Consider the following 27,725-nt stretch of genomic DNA (forward strand, 5'->3'; position numbering starts at 1 on the left):
CCAAAGTGGCTGTTCAGCCTCCCAGCCACACCTTCCAGCAACAGGCTGAGTGCCTGCCACATCCAGGTCATCCCACAGGAGATCTCCCTCGGGCAGCTCCTGGCCTGGCAGCTGCACTAGAGAAACCAGCAAACCCTCTGATGGGCACTTTGGTACCTCTTGCTGCGATCTACGAATGTAAGAGAAGGGTGAGCACCTCCTGGCTCTCCATGTATTTACTGACCATCATTCCCAGCCTGGAAATCATTGCCTTCCAGCAGCCAGCCCACGGGTGATCCACCAGGCAGAAGTAAGGACAGCAGAGCCGTGGGGTACACAGAATACATGGACATGTTTTAGCAGAACGAGTACAACAAATAAATAATTCTGTACACTCTAACTTGAACATTACAGACTAATTACAATGGATCCCAGCTCCTCTGACAGGACGAGCCTTAGAGTAAAGCCAGGACTCGAAAGGCAAGGCACAGCATGGGACATGGATGGGACACACACCGACTGGATGAGACCGGAGTCGCTTCCAAACCGTTCCAACCAGCACCGGAAACTGGACCAAAAATAACACCAAGTGCCGGAAGATCTGCGATCCCAAGCGCTTCCCGGGAGGTTCCTTCCGTAGGGAAAGGCAACAGGAAAGCTCACGGCACCTGGGCGTCCGCGCAGGAGCTGCTGCTCTGTACCACACCTCGCTCCAGGAATTGCTTCCACATCCAGCAAACAGCGCCACGGCCTCTGCAACAGCAGCCAGAGCTCGCCTGTCACCCACGAGGCATCTGCAGTGTCACCAGGCAAGGGGGACAGTGGGAGAGGGACAATTGTCACCAGGCAGAGCTCCTGCTGGCACAGTGAGGGTGGAAGGCACTGAGCTCCATGATGCTGCTTGCCACGGCACATCCCTGGAGTTCACATTTATTTCTTTGGGAAGTTTCCTGCACAGTAAGGCACAGTTGACATGCAGACACCTGCCTTGGAGTGCTGCACTCTTAATCCAGGGCGAAAGAGGAGACTGAGTGGTCAAAAAAAGCACCAAAACCCTCCCAAGAGTAGTGAAGGCAACTTGGGACTGGCTCCACGCACTGAGTGGTACAGGCACTTTGTGAGACTTTCCAGGGGAAAGCTGAGTGGCTGAGAGGCACAACCACCCTCCCTGCAAGTTCTAGGGCTCACACTGGTGCCAAAGAAGCCGATGTCTGTGTTGCTTTGAATCATTTAGAAAACTAAATTAAGTCAAACAATTGAGATTTTGATTTATCCCACCTCAAACCCCCCCAAATCTTCAGTATCATTACTTAAAACAATATGGCCCCACACAGCCTAATTAGAAGCCTGTAACAGCCAGTAGTTGCCCCATGTGGTACAAGACTGAGCTGAGCCTGCACTGCAGGTCCTCAAAGGCACCGTATGGAAGCTTTTACCTTGCCCCCGGACTTGCCACAGCCCCTGCAGAGCCAAACCCAGAGCTGCTGCCCAGCAGCCAAGTGAACCATCATTCCTATTCCAGTTTGTGCATCAGATAAAAGCTAACTCTCTTAGTACTGCAGCCAAACACCCGGGTAGAAAACAGGAGTGAGAAATGGAGCATGGCCTCAGAAATAGAGAAAATTACCGGAACAGAAAATCTCACCTAGAAGAGGAAAATACGCAGATTCCAAAGAAGAGCGTGAGGGTTTATCACATCCAGAACAAATACGTGAAGCAGCCCCTACACTGCAGCTGGTTTCTACATCACCACCAAAGCCAGCAAGTCTGAGCCCTCTTGTTTGGGCTTAAGCTCCTCACAAGGCTCTCAAGCTTTCTTCCATGTACAGCTGTGTGCTTCCAAGAACAACACAGAGCAGGAGCATCTGGATGCTATCACAGCTGCAGGGTTAAATAGCACAGACTTCTTCAGGATCGAAGGAAGGGCGGTTTCTACCCCCACTGGGTTGATGTGTTAGGATTTCCAGAAGCCTGAGTGAGAAGTAAATTAACCATGGACTGGTAACTGCTGTTTTAGGAAAATACCCTATGCACTCAAAAACCTGGATGCAAATCTTTAGACCCCCAAATGCAATTTCTGGAAGACTTTTTCACATTCTTTTCCGATAACCCTCAACAAAAATAATAAAAATCAAGGAACCAACAGGCCACATTCTTTGAAGCTGTAATTCTCTCCCCTGAGAGAGCAGCCAAACTCCCAAGACAAAAGGATGGGGTTGTTTTACACAGTACTGCTAAGTTCCAAAAGACAAACCACCCTAATTCCCTTTACTCCTCAAAGAGCATCTCACCCAGAAACAGAGGGGACCCAGCGAGGAGAGGGCTGCGCACAGTTTGCCACTAGGTGTCATTCCAACTCCACTTCCCCTGCGTGAGACAGAGCCGGCAAAAGAGAAGCACTCAGATTTGTGGTGGTCTGGAACAGGCAGGTGTTACTTCTGTCCTCCCTCCCTGCACATCCAGCAGGGAAGTTTCCCAGAAACATCCTGCGAGCCAAATTAAGAACCACCATTAAGAGTCAAAGAAGGACATTAAAAAAAATTAAATGAGAGAGTAGAAAAAAACATTTAAGAGAGATTTTAGTTTCTAAAATCCCCAAAAAAGGCACTCCTGAAAAGTGTAAACTCCTGAGACTTAAGACCAACTGAGCACTGAGCTGCTCCTGTGGAATGAAGACAGATGATCAAGGTAATTCACAGTGAAGAGTTTCTTAGAGGACAGATTGAAGGCACCTGGACTATGGCTCAGAATTACAGCACTTTGCCTGTCCCCCTTCACATCAGACCCAACTGAAAACATGTCCCACTTGCAAGAATAAAAGCACCTGAGAAATTGTTCTTAAGCCAGACCTTCCAACGTGGCATTTGGATCACCACAGTTTTCCAGACTAAGTGAAAGATCACTGAGGACTCCAGGGTCACTTGGACAGAGCTCTGCTCATCTACCCTCTGGCCACACATTATTGTCTGCCTGCAAAGTTCCTACGAATATTGGATTTAGAAAAAGAAGAGGGAGTGAGCCAAGAGTGCAAAAACTGAACTATGAAAGGAAAGCCTGTAAAGATTTTCCCAAATTTACACTGATTTTTCCATGCTCATAAGAAAACGTTAAATTTGTGAAAAGTATTAAGATTCTTTTTTTAGAAAAGCCAAAGCTCTTGATGGGATGGCATTGGTCCTCTTCCCACAGTTGCCAAGCAGTGGAGTGCTTGAGGACTGCACACACCTCGATACCACGGAGAGGCAGCTGCAGCTATCCAGTATTCTCATGTATGTGATGGATCCTCCCTTCTGCCAATTCACTCCCAGCTACAGAGCATCACCACCAAAACCTGACACTGTCAAGAACCTGCACAGCAACCTCCTGCTTCCCAAAATATATTCCAGCCCAAAGTAACCACAAACGCTCAGTCTGAATTTTCCCTGGTGAAAAAACAGTTATGGAAAAGATCAATGAAGCAAAAATTGTCACAGATGAGAAGATTCTTGTTCTGCTTTGTGAAGGTGGAGAAACAAGCCTGGTTAGCCCAGAGCTTTATGTATTCCTCATCCCATAAGAGAAGGATAAAGGAACAGCATGTGCAGGTATCTGCATGATGCCCGTGCATTTCGATGATCTAGTGGTTAAGGGGAAGAGTCTCAGTTCTGGAGGTCTTGGCTCAGTTCATCAGTTTGACCCCCTCACACAGGCAAAATCCCTGTTACATGGATAAAAATGCAGGATAATCTGGGGAGGGCCATGGGAGCAGCCAAGAGGTAAAAGCAATCACAGTGCCTGGAGTGATGCTCCAAACACACCAAAGCCTCTTCAAGTAACGGCTCAGAAGCAGAAGTGCTCCGAGGGAGCTCCTGCCACCACCTGCCCTGCAGGGCCCCCACGGTCCAGCTGACACTGGCCTAAGAGGGGCTCCTGCTTTTGGAGAGCTGTTTGCAGTACCATCAGGGACACTCAACTATTGATGAAGCACAATGTGGCGAGCTGCCTGCTTTGTCAGAAATCACATCTAGTTTATAGTTCATGGTTAACAAACTAGGGAAAAACAATGTGAGGAGGTAAAAGATGCTGAAAACATTTTTGTTTGCAGTCCACAGAGTTGAAAAAATAAACCAAATTTGGGGAATTCTACAGTATCTGTTAATGCTGATGGAAGAAAGACTGTGTATGACATGGTAGGACGGGTTGCTCAGAGCAAGGGCAGCCTGCAAAGGATGTGAGGTTTTCAAAATAGCATGCAAACCCACACAAAGGATTTTGAATTCACTCCTGCTACACACAGTGGCTGTCCTCAAGTTTCTGCTGTATGCCCCACCACAAGCTTGGGCACACCAGGCTGGTTTTTATAACCCATCCCACCTTTGGGGAGGGAAGCCAGAGATCCCCCAGAAAATCACCCCCAAAAATCCCTCTTTTTTTTGCCTTAGCACAGAAAACTCAAATCTCCCACTAAAGCTGCTTTGCTGTTTGCTGACTGGGAGTGACTCTGAGTGCTCCCTGGAGATGTGACTGACCACTGCTGACACCGGAGCACAGGCACAGGCATCAATCCTAGTAAAAGGCCAAGCTCACCAGACTCTTGGGCTTGGGCTGCCTGCACCTCCAGCCCAGAGCCAAGCGAGCCCTTCCCAAGTGCACAGCACAAAGCAAATTGCGTGGCTTTGTAAGAAAAGTTTCAAGCCCCAGCATTTTCCTTCACTGCTGATCTTGTCTCTGCTACCATGAGAAGCCAAATCCATCCTGTGCCTGTGCCATCAGCCCCACTTTGCTGCTGTAACTAGTTGGGGAGATAATCTTGCAGAGAGCTCAGCTCTGCAGCCCCTACTTCCCCTGAGAGTCCTTTTCAAGAGGCCACCTCATCACCTACACAGCACAAGGACTCCTCAAAGGCAGTTTTTTCCCGGTGAACTTAAGTCACCCCTCACAGCTCTAGGGCATTTGTACAATGTCTCCAGGGTGCTGTCAATGCTGACACTCCCAGACTGGGCTTCCACTACTCAAGTCCCTACCCTGATGCTATGGAGCCATTTGTGGCCACCCCAACAGCTCCCACCAGTGCTGTCCCAAAGCAGGGATGGCAGCGCTGAGGCAGTACAGGCACACAAAGCAGGGGATCCCTGTCAAATCTGCAGGCAGGGAGCAGCTTGGAACCACCAAAGTTCTGGTGCAGTGATATGGTTGGTAACATTGTGATTACAGTGGTTACAGCCCATCCCACCTCTGGGGTGGGAAGAACATCCCTAAAACTTCCCCCGCTTTTTTGCCCTTAGCACAAAAAAACACCACCTTCTCAATCTTCTTCTGAAGGGTGCAAGGTGTGTAACACGTCAGAGACACCACAGAGCCACAAGAACAACAAACCCTGCATGACAGGCACTGGTGTTGCTGCAAACAGGGAAAGGACAATTCCAGGGGTAAACCCTTGATGTCATCAGGCAAGTGAGCCCTTGATGTCATCAGGAGGATGGCAGCCCTTGGGGGAAGCCTCGCAGCTTCCCAGCCCTGGTGGAAAACTGCTGTCTGGCATCTCTTTGGCGAGGAGCTGGTGGGCAGCACACCAGTGAGTCAGAGCTATCCCACTTCTGACTGCACATGACTCATTCCAGCTTGGCTGCAAAGGCACCACGAAGTCTGACTAAACCAGCTCAAAATCTGTGTATACATAATTTTTAAGTACATATACACCCCCACACGTGTATGTGCACGCATGGACGTGCGTGCACAGACACACCAAGTGATTTCTTCTTTTTTCCATACACAAGTGAGAGAAACTAAACGCTCTGGAATTAATAAATAACTATGAACAACCAAGCTCCTGGGCTACAGAAAGAGCTCTTCTCCCCACGTGGCTCCTTAATTCCTTGAGGCTCCGAGCCCACAAGGACTCCCCCGTTTCTGGCGCGAGACCCCATGGCACAGCTCGCAGGCCACAAGGTTCCCTTTCCTCCGCACGGGGTGAGTGGGACACCTCCTCGTGGGAAGGGGAATGCCTGGAGGAGGGAGGGAGGGAGGAACGTGGCTGTTCCTCACCGGGTGTGTGCACACCTGCAGCGCAGAGGGGACCTGCGGCGGGCGCTCAGCCCGTGTACTGCTGCTGGTAGCGCAGGTTGAGCTCGCGCAGCTCCCGCTCCCGCACGCGCCGCGACTTGTTGGATTTGGTGGAGCGGCTGGAGCGGGTGGACTGCGCTGACTTGGTGCTCTGGCAGCGGGAGGACGCTCTCTTGAGAAGGTTTTGCGAGATGGAACGGTGCAGGTTCTTCATGGAGGAGGAGGCTGCCATGCTGACCACCCACGGGTGCTTCAGGGCCTGAAGGGCCGTCATCCTGTCGCTGGGGTCCACCGTGAGCAGGCGGTCGATGAAATCCTTGGCCAGGTTGGACACGCTGGGCCAGGGCTGGAACACAGAAGAGGGGATTGGAATAAAACATCCTGGCACAGTTTTGCTGATTAATTAATTCCAGCCACGTCTGCAAGGTGCTTTGGGGCAATCTGCTGCTCTCCCCCTCTCTTTTATCCTCAAATCTTCCAAGCTGTCACTGGCACTATCTGCCCAAGGAGAATGAGACACAACTACTCCATGTGAGGGGAAGAGGCTGAATTAGTGGAAAATATCTGCAGGTGCACAGTGCAGAGCAGATCCCTCCAGCAGCTGGGCTCAGGCACTCAGTATCTGACCCTCCAGCCTGCAGACACTGACACACCCATGTGCACACACTCAAGGGTCTCAGTCAACCCCCAGACCCAACCATCTCTCCAGCGGTGGTTGGGACTTCCCTGGTCCATCTGGACCCCAGATCTTCCTGGAGTTTTGTCCTTGTCCTTAGAGACACACACACATGGACACCCCCAGCTTCCAGGCCCTTTCCCCATGTCCAGCTCCGTGTTCACCAGCAGTCACACACTCAGTCACACACCCCCACACGCCTGTGCTTGCTGCAGTTGCTGCAGAGCTATGTCCTGCTCCAGAGATGCTGGTCCTACCTACCTCACCTTCTCACATCACCTTCCAAAATCCTACAACCATCACCAGAAGCACAGTAACCGTATCTCAATGAATTAGTGACCCTCCCCTGTCCAAGTGCTTTCTATCCCACAAAGCCATTACTGCAGGAACAGGGGCTCACAGAGGATGGATCCTGACACCAGACCCTCAGGGCTCTTCTGACTCTTCATCTTAAGGCACACATCTAGGGAGGAAGCACTGACCTCTGCACTGATCCTGGAACTAAAACTAGGCAGAATTTTCTGCTGTGGAACTTGATGGCACTCCCATATGGAAATTTAGATGTTGCTACTGGTTAACCCTGGTACAGCAGCTCAGCCCAGCTGGAAACAACCCCATAAAATGTTCTAAATATATAGAAATGTTAGATATAAGAAATTTTCAGTAATGTTTACCACGGAAAGAGGAAGGAATTTGTTTAACAATATGCCAGTTTTAAAGAAATAAGCCCAAAATAATTAATTAGTCCTATAATAAATATCCTCCCAGCACACTCAAGAATGGCCATAACAACTTATGAGTCAAACACCTACAGCCACAGATGTTGAATTGTTTCATTTCTGACAAAAATACAGTATTTGCACTAAGGTGGGAAGTGAGAACATTTCCTTCAGCATGAGGTGAAGACTGGGCTGTGGATGTGGACAAAGCTGGGAAGAAAAATGTGACAAAACCCACTGTAAGGGCAGAGAGGAGGAGAAGGCAGCATGGCCAGCAGAAAACCCCAGGTGGTGAATGGAGCCAGCAAGAACATGATTGCAGGGTTCTGGAATCACTGGGTATTTTGGGGGTCTCACCTGTCCTGAAACCACCAACACTGAATTTTTCAAGTCTGTGGAGATCACATCCCAAGCTGCATTAAGAAAAATCCTGAGCAGATTTCTGCAATGAAGATTTTCATATAATAATAGTGACATACATGTAACTGAGTGGACCCACGCCATATCTAGTTAAAAAAGCAAAACTCTGCTATTGTGTGTCTCTCATTCTTCTCTTCATTGGGTGAGGAAGAAAAGCACCCAGCTATTTTAAAATTCAGGGTTCACTGGCTGTACAACCAGAAATAATGCCCTTTTCTTGCACAGAAGGTCTAAAAAAGGTATGTCCTGATTTTTTGGAGGTTTGTAATTCATTGCTACAGAAAGAAATTTTCTTTTCAAAAGATTCAAGGCACCAGCATGAGAACAGATCCCTGGGAGGATTTTTAAATGAAAAGGAGGATGGTGTAAGAGTTACAGCACTGCTCCCAGCCCATGGCCTGTCAGTGCATGGCCAGGAAAGGTGAACTTGAGCTTTAGGTGAGGAACTGTCTGTGAAGGAAATCAGGGCACCACAGTCTTATTTTACAAGGACTAAAACAGTCTGGCTTAATCAGCTGAAATGGGATACATGGTCACTGCCAGTAACCATGCAAGAGAAGAGACTGAAAATTATATCGACTACCCGATATAAAGAAAATACTGCTACATGAATAAAAACCTATAAATGTTCCTGAACATATTCAGAATATAAATTCAGGGAGGAAGCAGAGCCTTCTTCTGCAGATCAGATACTACTTCAGTGCTTGAAACAAAGTCAAAATCTGCTCCACTCTACATTTCAAGAATTAAATCCATTAACAAAAAACCCCAAAATTCTAAACATTCAAGCTTTTATGACATAGAATCATTAAGGTTGGAAAACACCTTGAAGATCATCAAGTCCAACATTAACCCAGCACTGCCATGTTCACCACTAAACCATGTCCCCAAGTACCACATCCACCTTTTGAACCCCTCTAGGGATGGTAATTCCACCACTGCCCTGGACTGCCTGTTCCAGTGCCTGACCACTCCTCCAGTGAAGAACTTCTTCCTAATACCCCATCCAAACCTCCCCTGGCACAACTTGATGCCATTTCCTCTTCCCCCATCTACTGCTTTACATGGAATATAATTATAATATAATATATAATTAGTTTTTCACAATCTGCCTTAAATGACTTTTTCTTAGCTGATGAAATATACCTTGGCAATGAATGGTAAGAAAAACACAGGTGCTTGTTAGAACAGAACAGGGACAAATTCTGATCAGAGACTCATGAAAGTGTTTGTTTATAAAGAAGGTAAATAAAATAGCAAAAATCCTTTTCAAATTAATCAGGCAAACCACAATAAAAGTTCAATTTTAGCTGGACACACTGGTCTGTTTTGCAGACCATTGAGGAGCCCAGCCTTCACGGTATTCACAACAACAGAACCAAACAAACAGCTGAATCTGCCCTACCATGGGGAAATATAAAGCACATTGCAAGCCTATAGATTCCCAACAGACTTTGGATAAGGTACTTAATTTGTTAAATAACAGCAAGGGGAATCAACTTGCAGGATTTAACTTTCATTGGCATAATCTCAGCTAATCCCAGGTGGTACCATATGTGGTGGCAGCACATCACTTCCCTTCACACTCGGGATCTCCAGCTGCAGACCCCTGGGCTCTCTCTTCCACTGATGGACAGATCCAAATGGAACCAAACAAGAGGTTTTGCCTCCACTCTTCCAAGCTTGCATTGAAAAGCTTTTAAAGACCCATTTTCTGTAGGTTTTTTTATGACTCCCTTTCAGCTATTCATTCAGTTAAAATCACAAACTCATCATTACCTGGCTACACTCCATCAACCCCAAATCCTTCTTTCCTTCTCCTTCTTCTCGGAGCCACAGCTCACCCCATTCTGTTTCCTTCACAGAGGACTCATTCTCTACTTCCCAACAATCCTAATGGGACATCCAAGCTAATGATACATCTATTAAATTTACCAACTTTGCCTCAAAGTGAAGGTAAATGCAGGTGACAATTTGCTCTCTGTGCAGTAACTTTTTAAGAGCTCTTCACAACCATCTTCATTTCTGTTACTGGCAATTGAAATGACTTAAGATATCCACCCTGAAAGAGCTTTTGTTCCCCTCAGATGGAGAAAACACATCCACACAACTCCAATTTCATGTTTTTTCCTGGGTATTTCTTCCCCTCTTACCCTAAAACCCTTTACCTTTCTGAATATTTCTGTCCCTCACAGAAATACAATCATGCCAGCACCTCCATCCTCTCCCTTTTTTACCTAAATTCAAATAAATACAAGCTATGCTCAAATTAAAAGTATTTGAGAACTGGCACAACAGTACTTAGAAATACATCTTCAGGACATGCAGGAGAGCATTATTTTCTTTTCCAGGTGTAAGCAATTGCAGAAACCTGGAATCTGAGGCAACTCAGGAGCTGTTTTGCTGTCCAAATGCATTCAAACTTCAGTCAAATGAAATTCTGGTGAGTGAAATCAGCCTCTAAACACCAGGAATAATATTACTTCAATCTTTTCAAGTCTTATTAAAAGATGGCAAATGTGATGATTTGGAATTTGAAGAACTCTATGAAATCTGAGGGCCTAGGAACTGTGATATATAACCAGCCTAAACCTTGAGAGGCCCATCCAGTTTAATGAATCCTAAAGAAGAATAAACTCCAAACAGAAGCACATTGGATTTCTCATTATTCCAATTACTCTAGTTTCACCACAAATGGTGAATATGGAGTACCTGCAACTAGATTTTTCTTCTGGTCAGCAAACACAAATCAGTTTATTGATCTGTTTACACAGCTGAAGGTTTGATTTGCTGAACCACACACATCTTTCCTATTTCACTGAAGCTTTTTCTTTAGAAATACATAGGGCTACATTCTACCCATGCAATTTGCAACCTCAGTCCCTGGAGAAATGCATCCACTCTCCTGAAGACTTGCACCAGTTGACAAAACAGCAGTTTTAACTTAGCAAAATCCCATTACCCCTCCAAATTAATCCTCAAGGCAGCAGTAGAGGTTGTGTAGGAGCTGAGGAAAGCTGACACTGGTGTGTTTGGGGAGGACATGAGTGCAGGACATGTGCTCACATAACAGGACTGAAGCAATCCAGAGGAGATGCTGCCCATCTGTTTGCCTGAGGAGAGACAGAGAATGGCCTGGAAAGAAAACGTTCCCATCCAGTGGCCATGAAATGTTGGATCAGCTAAACTCTATCAGATAGCCTTGCCTTTAAATCTCAGTGCTGCAATGACAAATCCTGCTTTTTCTGTGGCACAAAAATGCCACAACAATGTCACAAAAAATGAAGAGAAGTCACCAACACTTGCACTTCTGTTTCTCTAGAAAGCATTTTCACATGTGATGCAGTTTGAGTACAACTTCTGCTCCCTCTGTTAGACTGTGTAGCTTCAGAAAGATAAAGTTCTGGTGTCTTTCTGCAGAGAAGCAGAGAATGGTTTGGGTTGACAGGGACCTTAAAGTTTATCTAGTCCAAATTCCCTGCCATGGACAGAGACACCTTTCACTAGCCCAAGCTGCTGCAAGCCCCATCCAACCTGGCCTGAACACTTCCAGAGATGAGGCAGCCACAGCTTCTCTGGGCAACCTGTGCCAAGGCCTCAGCACCCTCACATACCTTAAAAAAAGGTGACATAGCAATATTCTGAGCTGAAGCTCAGCAGTACCACCTGAATGACAACAGAGACCTCCTGCATGTGACCAGTTTTTCTGAAAACAGCAATCATGTCCTCTGTTTGGGATACCTCATGCAGTGCCTCCTTCAAAAACCTGGTTTCTCATGAGACAATCCCTGGATATACACTCATTTAACACTGGAGACTATTGGCCTCATGCTGGAGGGAGGACTACACATCCTCTGGAAAGTAATGTCTGTAACTCTAGAATTTAGCACAGTGACTAAAAACATGATTCAGCACAATTCAAAATGAAAAAAGAAGTAGGGGGAGCAGAAGGGCTGCACAAAGCTGCAGAGGGATCTTCTGGTTAGTTGTGTGCAAATAGAAGAAGGAACATCTGACTTCAAACTCTGCTTTTAATCTCAACAGTACCCACTGAAGGAAGGATACATTCTAATTTCCTACCTAAGTTACATGTTGTTTTCTGCAGAAGAAAGACAATGTTTATGAGGAAGGTGAGGGAAAGGCCTGGATCTCCCTTGCCAGTCAGTCTTTACAAAAACATGAAGCACAAAGCATGTTATCACAGCTGCAAAAGATTGCTCTTAGGCCAAAAATACTGTATTCCAGTCCCAGTGATTCCTAAGAAAAATACTTTACCCCAGTCCCAGTGATTCCTAGGATGAGTCTGAGCGCTGTAGAAGCCTCAAAGCATCGAAGAGACTGAGGAGCCCTGCAGCAGCACACAGGTTCCTCCAAGATTCTCCTACATAAAACCTTCAGATATCTACTCTGAAATTTCACAAGATAGATTTATTGGGAATAAGCCTGCCCCAACAAACAGACTGGGTCTAATGCATCCACTTGGTCAGAGGGAAATGCGTTCACATCGTGCCTTTATCACCACTCGCATCAACTTTCCACATCACAGGAGATGAACACATTTCTGTTGTCATTCCTGTTTGATGCTGCACTCCCCATTGTGCCAGCACACATGGTTTGGTTTGTGCAAACAAAGTAAGCCAAACTGGGGAGTTTCTGTAAATTTTTCAGCTGGGGTTTTCAGCTCAGCCATTCCTTGGCATGAGTCACCAGATAGCTGCAGAAGGAGCTACATCAACCCAAGAGAGAGACTGGAACGGAGTCCAGAATTAGCAGCACTTCAACCAAGTATGGAACCATCCCACAGCCTGTCTTACAGCCTCAATGACAATGGGAGAGACTTCTATGGTGGAGACACTTTGCCCTGGTCCCTCAGGAATGCCAGCTGCTGCTTCTGAGGGTGCACTAGCATTCCCTACAAAACCATCCCCTAGATTTCTGAGCTTCATAAAACACAGGGCACTTCACCCATCTGCAACTCCAGCCCTGCTAGATAACAAACTCAGGGGAAAGCAGCCTCCTTTACAATGCCTTAAAGAGCTCTCAAGTGTGTTATGTTTTATTCAGACTTAGGCTCCGAGGCTGGAGGAGGAGGAGAAGAAGAAAGAGATCTCCTCTGAGTGTCACTTAGGCTGGGCGACTGCGTGCAGCGCTCGGCTCTGTGTCACTGAATCCCTTCACCACCCCTGCTTGTTATTCACATCAGCTACAATCTATTGAGGCACCGGCCACGCTGGTGTGTGGGGAACAAACAACTGCTGCTCTCTGCTTTGAACAACCAACCCACCTCTCTCCCCTGCAGCTGATGTGAGCTGGTGAGCACTGCAGAGAGCTCCCAACACGTGCTGGAAACAAACCCTGACCTGTGTGACCACTGTGCATCTCCTCACCCAACTGCATGGACCCAGGCAGGGCTGGGAGCCAACACTCCGGAGGCAGAGCAGCTTTCTTTAGATCTGCTGATCAAAATGAGCAGATTTTGGATACCAGAACCAAGTCCCTGAATTTTATTCTGCCTGCAATGGGAGCTGCTGTAAAGCGATCACCAAAGCCAGCACTGCAAATAAGTTACTGACTTAAATTTATCTTCTTTTCACAAAAATAAGTCAAGCCAACATATGTGTGGTGCTGAAGGCAGGGCCTTCATCATCATCTCATTTTTTAGAACAGCTACACCTTAAAATTCTGATGTTTCTGGTGGCAGACAAGTGACATGCTGTTAGTTTTGAGAAGGAAATTAACTGGACTTGATGCTCTAAGAGGTCTTCTCCAGCTTCAATGATTCTAAGAACATCCCCAAAAACTCTCTTCATTGCATTACCTATTTATAAATGATGCAGCAGCTTTGTCTCATTTAGGAGATTCCCACATGGCATCAGAAAGCAAGAAGTGTCAACTCCAAAGGAGCAGGTTGGGGACTGCAACTGTGACACATGTCACGGCAAACCAGCCTAGGGCTGTGCTGGGGCTCCAATAACACCAGGTTTCACTGTCCCGGGCATCGTTCAGCCCCCAGATAATTGCAACAAGGTGATCAAAGCCAACTGGTTCCAAAGAGCTGGAACAAAAAGTTTCCAGTGAAAAGATGAAATGTGCTAAAGTCTGCGTAGGGCAGATTCCCAAGCATTCAGCATTAATTTGTTGATGTGGGGAGGAGGAATAGAGGAAGGATGAAAGAGGAAAATACAACAGCCCTTTAATAATCCAGAGCATTATAAGTATGCGCAGCCATCTGGTGCGGTGAACTTCTATAACCCAGCTTTTCGAATGGAAATAGCCAGCCCATTTTCCCTGGACAGGCACTGAGTATTCAGCTGGAATCGCGCACTAAAATTACAGCAGCTATAAAAACAATAAACACAAAGCTTTGCTCTCCAGCCAGGGGCAGCTCTTCTAAGTGCAATGCTTAGGGAATAGCTGTTAAAATGGGGTAATACCACATTTCAGCTCGGATCGCTTTACGTCTCTTAAAAATGTGTCAGCAAGTTACAGCTGCACACAGGGGACTTTAACCACTACCCTGACTGAAAAATTGTCTATTAAGGAAGTTCAGGGTTAAGAGATCTGGGCTTGGAAGGATGCAGGTGAAAAAATGAGATCACCAAGTATACAAAGCTGGAGATTGCCATGAAAACTGAATGAGTCAAAAATTTCCAAAGGTATTGCTATAGCACCAGCTCACAGCAGTATTTGCAGTAACTGAACTGGAAAATACCTTCCCCAGACTGCTCCTAACATCTGGGTATCCTGACATCTTCAGTGCTTTTATTGTCAAAAAACTCAACTTTGAGCTGAATGATGTTCTCCCACTCTGAACTATTACCTTAAGAGAGTACTGGATGTGAGCGGGAGCCGAAGTCAGTATGTGTTTCTACGTACAAATTCAGAGTAAGAGTTTAATTAAGAAATGGTAGTTCCTGACAGGGAGGAAAGATCTTCCCCAGGGAGGAAGAATATCTTCCATCATGCTGATTAGAGCAGTGGTGGGGGGATGAACAGACAAGCTTATAACCTCCCACATGCACACAACCCCCTTCTGCAAGCTCCAAGCTGTCGGTGCACGAGCCCTGGGCGCTTAGGAGGGAATGAACAAGGGGGAGTAAATCCTAAGACAGTCTTAGCTGCCACTCCAACCCTGCCCTGCTCCCCAGCTGGCACCAGCTCTCCTCTGCTGCTCTGGACAGCTCCTTTAACCTCCTAGAGCACACTGATGTGTCACAGAATCATAAAATATCCTGAGCTGGAAGGGACCCACAAGGATCAAGATGAGGAGCTGTGCTGCGAACACCAGCAATGTGCAAGCCCCAGCTGCCCCACTGTCTGGCTTGACTCTCCTTTCTTCCTTATAGTTACTCTCAGTTTTAACCAGAATCCAACCCTATCATAGTTTCAGAGGAGGTGAAATGATGCCTTTTTCATCTGAGCATTTCCTGAAAGCCCAGGTTTGGTGTTTCCCCAGTTAGGGCAGTGTGGCCCAATGCCATTCCTGGTTTTCTCTCAGAAATCACTGTTTTGGGTAGGCAAGGTGGGTGTAACCCATTTTAAAGTACACAAAGCATCAGGAGACACTCTAAGTAGGCTTGCTAGATTTTCCACAATTCAGCCCTGGGTCACTGCTTTATAATTGCCTTTCCTGGCACTATTTGAGACATTTTAGTTAGAATTCAGAGCATGATAACTGTTCTAGATCCCATTCCAACACATTTATCTGTATTTTCTTCTCGAATTTCTTTCAGCATCCCAGCTATTCAGTGGTGGAGACAGAGATCCTGATGAAAAACAAAGTATGTCACTGACACTGCACCAAACTGCACATACACAACAAGGAAAAAGGACAAACCAAAAATCCTTAATACAAGATATTCCTAATTCTGCATCCTTAATCTTATACCAACGTGATCTTTTTCCTTGTTAAAATCCTACCCTGTTCTTACCTACATTGCTGGGGTATTTCTCTTTCCAAAAGAAGATTCAAACACTTAAATTTTCTATGTGGAATCATACTACCTACTGTGGAGCCTGGCCATCCCCCAGGTTCAAAAAGACTGTGGTGAAGATCCAGCTAGGAGCTTCCAAGATAGCCAGGGGGCCTTGACACATGGCCTTCAAGAAGGGGTGAAAGGAGCTGGGCTTGCTCAGTCTGGCAAAGAGAAGTCTAAGGGCAATCTAACAGCATACATTCATTTGAAAGTAGTTACAAGGATTACAGACCCACACAAGAGGTCCAAAGAAGGGGCAACAGGGAGAAGCTGTGCCTTGGAAGGTCTGTGTCAGGAAATATCAGGGGAAGGGTGGTGCAGGCCTGGAAAAGGTCATCAGGGAGGTGGAGGATCTTCATCCCTGAAGCCCTTCAAAACTCCGGAAGACAAAGTCACAGCCAGCATGACCTAGTGCTGGCAACACTGCTGCCTCAAGCTGAATGGGATTAGAGTTCTCCAAAAGTCTCTTGTAACCAAGGTTTTTATTACTCAAGTGTTTCTCCCCTCCCTGCTCCCAGCCAGCAGTGTCATATCCCCTCCAGAGCAGCAGTACATTCCTCCTTCCAACACAGATCCCTGCCCAGGCTCCATCCCACATGCTTAACAGGGTCAAGCGTGCCATGAATGCTTCAGAAATAAACATGTGCTGATCAGCTTCAGGTTAATTTGGACCGATTTTCAATTACCTTTCCTGCAGGAAGGATGTGCTTTAGTTCTCTCTCCTGCTGAGCCACTGACTTTATAAAATTCAAAGCAACTTTGAATTCTTCACATTGCTCAAACTGAGTTGACGTTGACCTTGGAATTTAAATAGTTAATTCTGGAAGACTGAAAGACAGCACAGTTCCAGAAACTTTGCTTCTTTGGGAAATCAGGGTGAAGGCAGTGCTGCAACAGACACCCAAAGATCATCCAATCCATCCCATGGTCCCCCAAGGATCCACCACAGATGCATCACTCCTGACAGATGTCTGCCTCACTTGTTCCACAAGACAGCCCCAGAAATCCTCTGGGTAAACGCTTTTTGCAGTGGGAGACACCAGTTTTGTAAAAAGTTCAGTGTGAATCTTTCTAAGTGCCATTTAAGACTCTTGTTTGACATAATCTGGAAAAGAGTTCATTCCTCTTCCTCTTTGAAGCAGCCTTTTACATACTTGCAAACTGCTATGACAACATGTTCCCTAGGCCAAACAGCCAAAAATGTTTTAATCTTCCAGAGACTGTGGTTTTTTGACTCACAATTGTTTTTGTTGATCTTCTGTCAAGTCTCTCTGCTTGGCTCATGGTGTTTTTGAAGGCTGCTGCCCAGAAGTGTCAGAGCTTCAGCTTGGCATCTGCAGCAGCCACTAAACACAGCAGGATCACAGCTCATGCTGACTTTCTGTTCATTCACCTCAGTACATTCACCTTTTCCCACAAGTATGACACTGCTGTCACACAATAGTTTGTGATTCATAGACACATCCTTTCCTGAAAACCGAACACCTCCTAATTTTCCTCACCTATTTTTGTGCACTTACTCTTAATAAAAAAAAAAACAAAAAACAAATTACACCTGCTACTGAATTGCTTAAATTTGATAGGGCTATCCGGAACTCAATGCCCTTTGCAGCTCTTCCAGTTCAGTGTCATCTACAAATATAATGAACAAACCCACATTTCCCTCACCTGGGTTGGTCATTAACCCCCAAACACCTCTGGAACTTGAGCCACTTCTAGAGAACCACCATCACTACTATGTTCCACTTTGTTGATTAACCACCAGCAAGTAAATGTCACTTTTAACACGTTTGGGGAAATACAAGATTTTGTCCCCAGACAGGTTTGGGGAAATACAAGATTTGGTCCCCAGGCTCTCCCTGCTTCACAGTTCATTTCCAAAAGGGAAGTTTTCAGAGACCATGGAATAGCTGAAGATCTCATGAAATAGCTGAAAGATAGCTGAAGGTCTCTTCCGTGTCAGATCCATCCTTGCCAAACTCCAGTGCCAAATACTGGAGATATGGGAACTCCTATAGCTTTGGCAGAGGACTTTGCCAAGAAATTATTTTACATTCTCAGCCAAGTGTCAAGTTTTCCTTAGTTTTGCAATATCAGCTGCTCAAGCAAAACATTAGCTGAAGAATGCCACCAAGAATTCCTGAAGCTGGACTAAAGCTAAAAGCAAAAAAAAAAAAAAGAAGGACTAAGTGTGGAGAGGTAAGATACTGTAACCCAGGCACTCCTATCAGCACTGATAAAACAGTATATAGTCTTCTGAGTCATCTCAGCTGTAATGAGAAACCTTTCTCACATATGAGCCACATAATCATTCTCCAAATTATCAGATTATTAAAAAGCTTCTTAGAAATTACTCTTCAGACACACACAAATAGTTTTATCAGAAAGCACAGTTCTACCTTTTGTGAGACATAAAACCAGACACTTTGGTTAATCACTTGAAGTGCCTGAAGTACTGGTGCATTGGATGTGTAGGGAGTACCATGATTATGGAAGTTCATGAGCTGTAGACACACAGCCAGGCACAGGTCCACACCAGCACTTTGGGGAACCCTGCAGGAACAGCAGGCATCTCTTAACAGCCCCCTCCAGAGCGTTCTGCCTCTCCCTGATTTGTGTGAACGGCTCTCATGTCACCCATCAACTCTAATCTGGTGCATTAGTGAAAGCTCAGTTTTCAGGAAAATCTATAAAAACATCCATTTGAAATAACAAAGGTATTGGAAAACATGCCTGGTTTTTCTACCTCATCACTCACTTGGGGCAGCAGGAGGCAAAGCAGGGGGGTGGGTGAGACTGCAGAGAGGAGGAGCAGCTCATGCTCCAAACAGGGAACACCACTGGCAATTTGAACCACCCCTTCCAGTTCCAAACAGCTAATCCAGCTCCCTGTCTACAGCCTCAACTCTGCAATTGCAATCTTGTCAGATTTAGGGATTTCAAGGATTAGGTAAAGAGACTGACAAGAAAACCTTTTAGGAAGCACCTTTTCAGCCCCTTGGCTCAACATGAACAGAAATTCCCCAGAACAGTTTCTGCAGTTGAAAAGAGACTTCAACTATGTGATAATAAAACCTTGACTTCCTATCTACACCAAGCACGCTGCCTAACTCTTCCTTCATCACATCCCAGGGCAGGAGCACACTGCAAATCCTAGGGAAGTCCAAAATCTGGGTCAGAGGAAATCTGAAACACCTTTCAATGCCAGATTATTCCAAATGTATCAGGTTCAATTGCCTCTCTCCACAGCAGGGTCAATTACAGGCCACAAAGTGATTTGCAGCAAGATACATGTTCACAGCCCTTCCCCACAGAGCTCAGTTTTGATTAAACAAAAGTGCTTTTAATCTGCAGCAGGGGCAGCAGCTGGAACTTCAGCCAGGTGACAGCTCTGCAAAACCTCAAAGCCTCAGCCTGGGGCTCAGAACAGTTAGGAAGATGCTTTAATTTTCTCCAGAGTGCCCCACTTTTACAGCTGCACCCTGAAAGCTCACTTTAAAAATGTTTTATAGGTGCCAGCCAGAACCCCCAGGTCACAGCTCTTCCCACTGTAGAACTAACACATATTCTCACTCTCTGAACCTTGGTTCTTTGTCAGTGAACATGCAATAGCATGTCTTGCCTCAAAATACACCTCCACTAAGGTATCAGAAAAAACAATACATCTGAGCCACATCTGGAAAACCAAGGACTCAGCCAGCCAAAAATAAAAGAGAAAATGACCTAGGCTGTTCTTAGGCAAATGTAAAGGAGTCAAAGACACCAATGGTAGCTGATAGTTCAAATCCCTGCTGTTAATAATGTGTATTCTGTACAGAGGCAGCTTAATATTCTTTTTCTACCCTACCAATGTCCCTTTATCCCTACATCCCTAATTCTGCAGAAATACTATTCCACCATTAACAGGATTTTATAGGGTCTCCAGATGAAGGAATGAAAATAAATGTCAAACCACAGAACTCTTGTAAATCCCTTCCCCCCAGATGTGGCTATTGCCCTCCTCCATCCTTGTATTACATGCCATACATTGTGCACCACTTCCCCAAACTCAGTCTTTCACCCCAAAAATCTTAACCAAAATGCTCAGCTGCTGTCCCTCACTCTGCCTTGAACCTGCAGGTACTACTGGTATAGACAGGATCCTAAGGAAAAAGGGCTGTGAATTAAATCATTGGGAAAAAACCCACATTGGTCTTCTCCATGGAGATTCCTTCCCTACTTTCTTTGTCTCTAGAGACTTTGAGGCTTAGACAGAATTTCCACCCTATCCTGATGACATGCACAATTGTCTGAAATATAAACTGTTAACACTGAGTGTTGTAGGCTGCAGCAGTATGGAAATGGCAGATGTAGGCAGAGGAAGATGACCCCTCTCCTCGCTTACCCTGCCCTAGCATTGGGGCTTCTCTCCACTGTTCTGCTGCAACATAAGCTGAAGTACACATTAAAGAGGCAAAAGGAGTGATTTTGAAAAAGGCCCTTGTGACACCAATTCTGTTGGAGGAAAAAACCTTCAAAAAGGACCTTAAGATGCAGCCAGAGCAAGGGGAACTTGATTTTCAAATGCATGCATTGGTTTCAAAGCCCTTTCACTGGAAAAGGTGTTTCTTTACCTGTAAGTTAAGTGCTTACCAATGCAGCATGCTGAGTTTTTACAGGAGCATGGTCTCTGATACATGCAGGAGGAGGCAGGATTTCCCAGGTTTTAATTGAGGTTATCACATTTCCAAAGATGTCCCTTCCTGCAGAGGGAGAGATCTGGACAAACACTTCAGCTCTTGGAGATGGAATGACACAAACGTACCTATCCTCTCAGTCACTGAGCTGGTACATTAAAAGAAAAGAAGGAGCAGAAACCAAGAGAAGTCCATGTATTGGGCTGGCCTCAGTGTTCTGTGCCTGGCTTGGAGAGGGGCTTTCATCCTGTTCAAGTGCTCCAGCTCTTCAAAGGAGAGCAGAGTGCCCTTTTCAGCAGAGCCCCGTGACTGCAGCTCACCAACACTCTTGTTGTTCTACTTCAAAATCACCGCTTTCACACAGCCACGTGAAATGCAAAAGCACATTCCTCTGTAAATTGATGGGGTTTTGCTTCTTTCAGGCAAAGGGCTCAACAATTTATATAAAAAATAATTCTTCCCTATATGGGAAAAAAAGCCAACTCTAGATTTTAGGGAAAAAAAAAGCCTGCATTACTTTAAGAACAGGACTATTGTAAAACAATTCTACCATCTAATGTGGCTCACAGGAAAAAACACCAGCTGCTCTAAGTAAAAAGCTCCTTCTTCCCCCAAGAAGGCTAAAACGTGGTTACAGAGACTTGTATGCCAGTAAGTACTGCAAATGTGTTTTAAAATCTTGCCTTCAGCTGCCCTATCCTTGTTTTCTTTGTTGCACTATATTCAACAGCCTAGGCCACTCAAACTCCAGGGAAAAGAATGGAAAATTGGCCACCCTGCTGCTTTGAAATCTCTCCTCTCTTCTGGCACAGACATCAGAGGCCAAGGTGATGACTGCCCTGCAAAAGCATCTAATGGGTCTAAAGACATCTTGGCACAGCCTTGGAGGGCAACACCACGTGTCAGTGTGGCCTTCTGGGGACCCCACAAGGGAGGGGTCCTGCTGCAGCCAGACCCTCCCAGGCACTGAGCCAAGGCAGAACTTCCAGAAAAATCAGGTGGCTTTGCACTGAGCTCCTCTTAGAGCAAAGAACAGCACTACACTTTGCCAAGGTAAATCTTCAATAAAGGGGGGCACCTACCAGCTTTTCTGACCGCTTGTACTTATGGGACTTTATCTCCTGCATTAAAAAAATATATAGGACCAAGGGAGAATTAGAGGGCAGTGGTGCTTCTCTGTTCCTGACCATATTTTAAACTAGCTTTGAATGTTTTCCCAAAGACACAATCCAGGCCAAATTCAGGGAAGCCAGTCTGCCTTACTGACCATCTTAGACAGGAGATATCCTACAAGATCACCACAGTTTTCCCTCTTTCAGGGCAGTTCCTACCCTTTCAATTTAATTAGCACATAACATATTACACAAAGGTTAATGATACATATTAGTAAAAGTATGAACTGCAGGAAAAAAATCTGGACAGATTTCTGGGACAAACTAAGTATCAAATAGAAAATAAAGCTAAATCAGTATGAAATAATTGATTTTTTTTCTAAACTGATATAGTTTGATAAAGTGGTTGTACTTTTATCATTAAAACAACAAAAGACTGATTTTTTTTTTTTTATTTACATAGGCATATGTAATTCATTTTAAGTGACCAAAATTACAAACATGCAGGACTGGCAGCCAGCCAGTGGCTGACCAACCACAGCATCGATGCAAAACTTATTGCATTGCAAAACTTATGTATGAAACTTCATCCAAAATTTCAGAATGCTTGTTCTACACTGACTGAATTCTCCTGGAGGTGATAAGGATTATGGAGAGATTTTCTCTAATACGCAAGTATAATTTTTTTCCCTTATAGGAGACCAGTTTCTACAGCAAAATACAAGTATGCAGAATAGAAAGTTGAGTTGCCACTATACATTTCCATCTGCAACTTTTAGGGGAAGGGGGTTACCAAGAATAATTACAGTTTCTTTTTTATATTAAGTTTGTCATTTGATAGGAAATCCAACCACAGTCATCATAATTCATAATACAATGACTGATCAGTCCCTCTGGGGCAGGATGGGCGATTCAGCTCCCAGCTGAGTCAGAAGCAGTCTGGGTTCAAGCTCTACCACATTCTCTCTCAAAATGTTGAGTAAATGCAGGAAATTAATACTAAAATTTGACAAGCCTGTCACCTGTCTCCTCCACTATGTGTCACAAGGGATTTGAGGGATTACAAGTCCTCCACAGTCTTTTAAGCAGCCCCCACAATGAGGACAATTACAAGGATACTTTGGAAATGCTCTGCAGACGTGCTTGGGGAAGGACTCATCCTGTAAGCACACATCAGCTGCCTTGGAATGGCGTTATTTTTATCTTGTTTTCTGCCAGGTAGAACAGGTAGTTTGTTTGCTAATGCATTGCCTACACTCTCTGTGCTTTGTATTTCTGCTATCAGCTGCAGGGAGGAAAAACTGCTTGGGGAGAAAGTGGTTTATCTTTTTACTCACACAGACTGAATTAGTTGTTATGGGAACACCATTCATGCTACTCATCCAGAGTAATTCGGTTTTCCTGTAACTAAGGGCATTCTTCCAGCATGAATCTATCCATACAGGATCTGCAGAGTTTACTCAACACCTGCATCTGACTTGGTGCTTTAAACTCCAAGTGAGGGGAGAAGACCACTAAGATTCTGAATATTCAAGGAGAGAAAAGTAGAAATGCAATGCACACACAGTTTGCAAGTCAGGCTTCTCCTCTGACCTTTGGTCATTCTCTCCATTAATGTGTCTTCTATTAATTTGTCCAGTTACTCTTCTAACTCGGGTAAATTTCCAAGGTCCACAGCCCCTGTTTCCACCCTCTGAATAGCCTGTATCATCAGAGACTGTGCAGGTTTGTTAGGGAACTTTCTCCTGCTGGCTTTTAGGCAGAAGGCAACAGACCCTTCACCCCTCACTGGTTTTGTCCTTCCCTATGGAACTGGCCATGTATTTCACATCTGTGCTTATCAGCAAACTCCTGATCCACGTCAAGGCCACTGTCACAATACGGCTGCAAAGTTCCTTCAAGAGATTTTAGTGAGGATTTTTATCAAAAACCACTGGAAAATATAAGTCACACAAAACCAGTTCATCTCTCCACAGGCTGCTAAATCTCTTGCAGAGCTCCTACAGACTTGCACTGCCCTGACCTTCATATACCAAGCTTCCTTGAAATACCAAGGAACTTCCTTCATATATCAAGCATGTTTCTCCTATCAATGGACCCATTAGCCTTATTATTTAGAACAAGCTTTTTTGGTTATTTGATTAAGACATGTTCCCACAGCAGCACACACCAACCTCACCCACTGTGAGCATACCTCAAAAAGCTGATTCTGTTCCATGAATAGGAGAACAGCCCATGAGAGAAATTATATGTCCAGATCAGATATCAAAATCAGAACAATTCATAGACCTTAGCTAAGTTTCCCAATTTAACCATAGCATATATTATCTTTCACTTATTCCATCGATTTTTCCAGGTGTGTAAAGCAACATAAAAGTACTGGTATTCAACAGAAGGAGAAGCTTTGAAAAAGAATCAGAGCAAGCCTGTCCTAGCAGGATAATGATGGTCCAATCTTCAATTCTGCACTTGCAAATTCAAAGGAAACTAAGAATGGAATTCCAGCTTTATTCCTCAGTCAACTTTTTAAGCGACAAAGAGCTCCCAAAAATCAGTTTTAACTCCAAGATTTCAATTAAAAATTAAATTAAATAATTATGTCCAAACATTCTTTTTAGTAATTTCTAACAAAACAAGTGTAAAAGAATAATTTTGCAGCAGGCTATGTTCAAAGCAGTGTCAATAGCTCACCTAACCCTTACTCAGGATGCTCAGGAAAAAAAAGCACACCAGTTACAAAGCCAGCTGTCCTTCCTTCCTCATCCTAGCTATTACCCGAAGCAGTTCAAAAAGTGGAGAAGGAGATACAAGAGATAATCAGAGCAGTGATGTCAGCAGCACCTGAATAACCTATTGTGGGAGACCTCTCCTATTGATCTGCTAATGGCCTCTTCAAACAGACCTCACACTCCAGGAACAGGAGCGGGGTAACAGGATCCCAGTCAGAAAGCAATTACATTAGCTGGACTAGAGATCACTTGTTTTTCCAAGAAAATGGAGCTGCTTCTCAGGTCAGCATGCATCTTGGCTTTTGTTCCTCTTTCAATTCAGCTTTGTCCTCTGAGCCCAGGTTTTGGGGTCAGACTTTTCAAAAAGCAGGACTCTGCACCGAGACTCAGGGCGCTGCTGCTGCCTGCCATGGTACAGCTTGAAGACAGCTCCCTCCTTCCCCACTGGAACTTGTCTGAGCCACACACAGCTCAGCCTGTCAGCTCTGTAGTTCACAGGCTTCTTTCAACATTTCCTCTTTTGTTTCAGATCCTCAGCTTTCAGATCACAGAGAAGAAAAGCAGTTGCTCCCATGAAACCTGTGCTCCTGCATCCATCCAAGACAGATGCTGTCAGCAATGCACTCGAGTATTCTGCCCACTCCTACTCCAAAGAAAAGCAGGACTTAGCTCCTGCCATTCCCATTAGTCTGACAAACTTATCAATAGCCTCATTTCTGACATCTTCCCATTTCCTCCAGTGTAACATAAAGAAAGAATAGCCATTGTCTGTGAACACCAAAAACCTGGAAGCATTCAAAAACCCCAAAGATGGCTTTAATAGTGCTGGCAAGATTGTGGGAAACACAGCAGACACCTTTAAACCTCTGGCTCACTTTGTCTTCTCCTAGAAATTATTCACAAAATGAGCAGCCTCTTTACTGCATCTCCTGCCAATACCTGCCTACAGTCAAGCACCCTGCAATTTAGGGGCATAGGCTTAATTACATTGGTAAATTAAAGCATCCATTTTCCCTGGCTCTAGAGGAATAGAAAGCATCCAGGCAACAGATACAGGCTGCTGGCTGACACATATTTGCTTTCCAAGCAGTAAAGTATCGACAGCTTTCCAAAATAACCACTCATGTCACACACAGTATCCATAACAGCCTCCTGAAGTGTGTAAATTGTGGTGGCATAACAAGCAAAATGCCTCAGGCTTGTGCACTGACTTTCAAAATAGAGAGTTTAATGCTTTCTCTGTGGCACATGTGCTACCTCTGCATGTACAACCAACAAGTCTCCAGTGGCCTAGTTGCAATTCACAATATTTCTCAAAACCAGTCTGTTCTGGTACAAAGACCAGTGGACATCAAAGTAAATTACCCCAGGGAATCTTCAAAACACTCAATTCATTCTCTCCAGATTGCCTATGGCTACACTGAGCTTGATCAGACCCCCTTCAAATGATAATTTTTTTGGAGGTAAAGCCCTAGTCTGTTCACTCATTCTTCAAACAGAAGCCAGGCCATGCCTTTGGTTATTCACACTGCCTTTCTACACATGCTTTTCAACTCTGTATCTTTATCCTGAGAACACAGACCTGCACTCAATAGTCAAGGGCATGGCAAGGAAGAACATGACAATAGCAACACTCATTCCTAATATCAATAGGGTTTTGATCAGAAGTGTGAAGATGTTATTTACAAGTGCTTAACTTCAAATTATTTCTTCTGAAGAGCAAGAAGCACCTTCAGGCCTCACTATCATTTACAGAATGCCTAAAAATTATCCCCCAAGGCTCTTCTTTGCATACTTACCTATGAAAACTATCCTTCAATCCTCCATTTTCTCACATACCAAGCTCAGGAAGCAATGCAGACCAATTTCTGAAAAATTCCTATCTCCAGGTGGAAGAAGTGCCTGCCACAACCTTGTCTTTCAGCAAAGCTATTTTCCATACTACACTTGAGTTTGTGACAGAAATCAGACTAATGATACATGTGCCACATTTCAAAGACCCCGGCACAATTTTCAACTGCAAAGCCTCTAACAGCAGCTTATCACAGCCAAGGTCCCCCCAGCTAGAAGCCCAGAAACATCCCAGTTCTGTTCTACAGCAAGTTTCCTCCTGTGCACGTGTTTTTTTAAAGGAGCTCGCTATGCTGTACTGGGAGCAGACAGAAAATGGGAAAGGATTTTAAAAGCCAGAATCGCAGATTTTTTACCCCTGGTAATGTTACCACCCACAAGACAACCAGCTTTTGGTCATCACAGAGACCCTAGGGAGAGCTTCTTGCCTGACTGCCCCTCAGCGCACTCACCTCGCCTGAGTAGCTGTACTTTCCCTTCAGGATCTGCCGGTACAGGCGGGTGCGGTTGTCGTCCTCAAAGGGCATCGTGCCGCTGAGGAGAATGTACGAGATCACCCCCAGCGCCCACATGTCCACGGAGTTCGTGTAGGGCTTCCTGACCAGGATCTCAGGAGCGATGTACTCCGGGGTCCCACACGTGGTTTTCATCAGGCAGTCGTCGCCTTTCTTCCGCGCGCTCGCCAGCCCGAAGTCCGTGATCATGATCTTGGAGTCCGTTCCCGGGTGATAGTACAGGAGGTTCTCCGGCTTCAGGTCGCGGTGGGTGATCCCCAGCGTGTGCAGGTACCTCACCCCGTCCAGCACCATCTGCAGCACGCGCGTGGCGTCCCTCTCGGTGAAGGAGCCCTTGGCGATGATGCGGTCGAAGAGCTCCCCGCCGGTGGCCAGCTCCATGACCATGTACACGCGGTCCTGGGTCTCGAACACCTCGATCAGCTGGATGATGTTGGTGTGGCGCACGCGCCGCAGGACGCTCAGCTCCGACTCGCACACCTCCCGGCCCTCCCGGTACTTGGTCTCGATCATCTTGATGGCGTAGGGCTGCTTGGTGGCCTTGTGCTCCACCCGCACCACGCGGCTGAAGCTGCCCCTCCCGATCAGCGCTTTGATGTCGTACTTGGCCGTCACTCGCGGGTCGAACTTGGTGCGGTACTTGGCCACTTTGTTCTTGCGGGGCTCGGGCTGCTGGGCGGGCAGGGCGTTCCCGGGATAGGGGTTGGTGTGATGCGGAGGGGAGGGAGAGCCAGCTTTGATGACAGCCCCGCAGTCATCTTTGATGAAATGCTTGTATATGTCACTGTGGCCGGTGTAAGGCTCGACTTTTTTAACCAGGTCCAGCTGCACATCTTTGGGAGGCTCGGGAAGCACTTTGCTTGTCCCACAGCCCATCACTGACTGGTGTTAATTCCCTATCAAGGCATGTTCCCAGGGGAGCACCAGCAGCAACCACATCCGGGGTGATTCCCACATCTGAATCTTAGACAAAGAATGAGAAGGAACAAATAAAGAGGAATCAAGGTAGTAAAGATTCAAACAGAGGGGA

General features: G+C 45.6%; 1 protein-coding gene across 2 annotated transcripts in view; it reads right to left on the reverse strand.

Moving 5' to 3' along the window:
• Positions 1 to 312: 312 nt before the first annotated feature.
• The window catches only part of PSKH1 (protein serine kinase H1), a 29,894-nt gene continuing 2,481 nt past the window's right edge, over positions 313 to 27,725 (reverse strand). For both annotated transcript variants that reach the window (XM_030282576.4, XM_030282578.4), the window contains exons 3-4: positions 26,633 to 27,658; positions 313 to 6,367 (exon numbers count right to left, since the gene is read on the reverse strand). In XM_030282576.4, the coding sequence (XP_030138436.3) occupies positions 6,050 to 6,367; positions 26,633 to 27,571 (1,257 nt within the window). In that variant the 5' untranslated portion in view covers positions 27,572 to 27,658 and the 3' untranslated portion in view covers positions 313 to 6,049. The remainder of the gene's footprint in view (positions 6,368 to 26,632; positions 27,659 to 27,725) is intronic.

This window comes from Taeniopygia guttata, chromosome 11 (assembly GCF_048771995.1).
Source record: "Taeniopygia guttata chromosome 11, bTaeGut7.mat, whole genome shotgun sequence".
NCBI lineage: Eukaryota > Metazoa > Chordata > Aves > Passeriformes > Estrildidae > Taeniopygia > Taeniopygia guttata.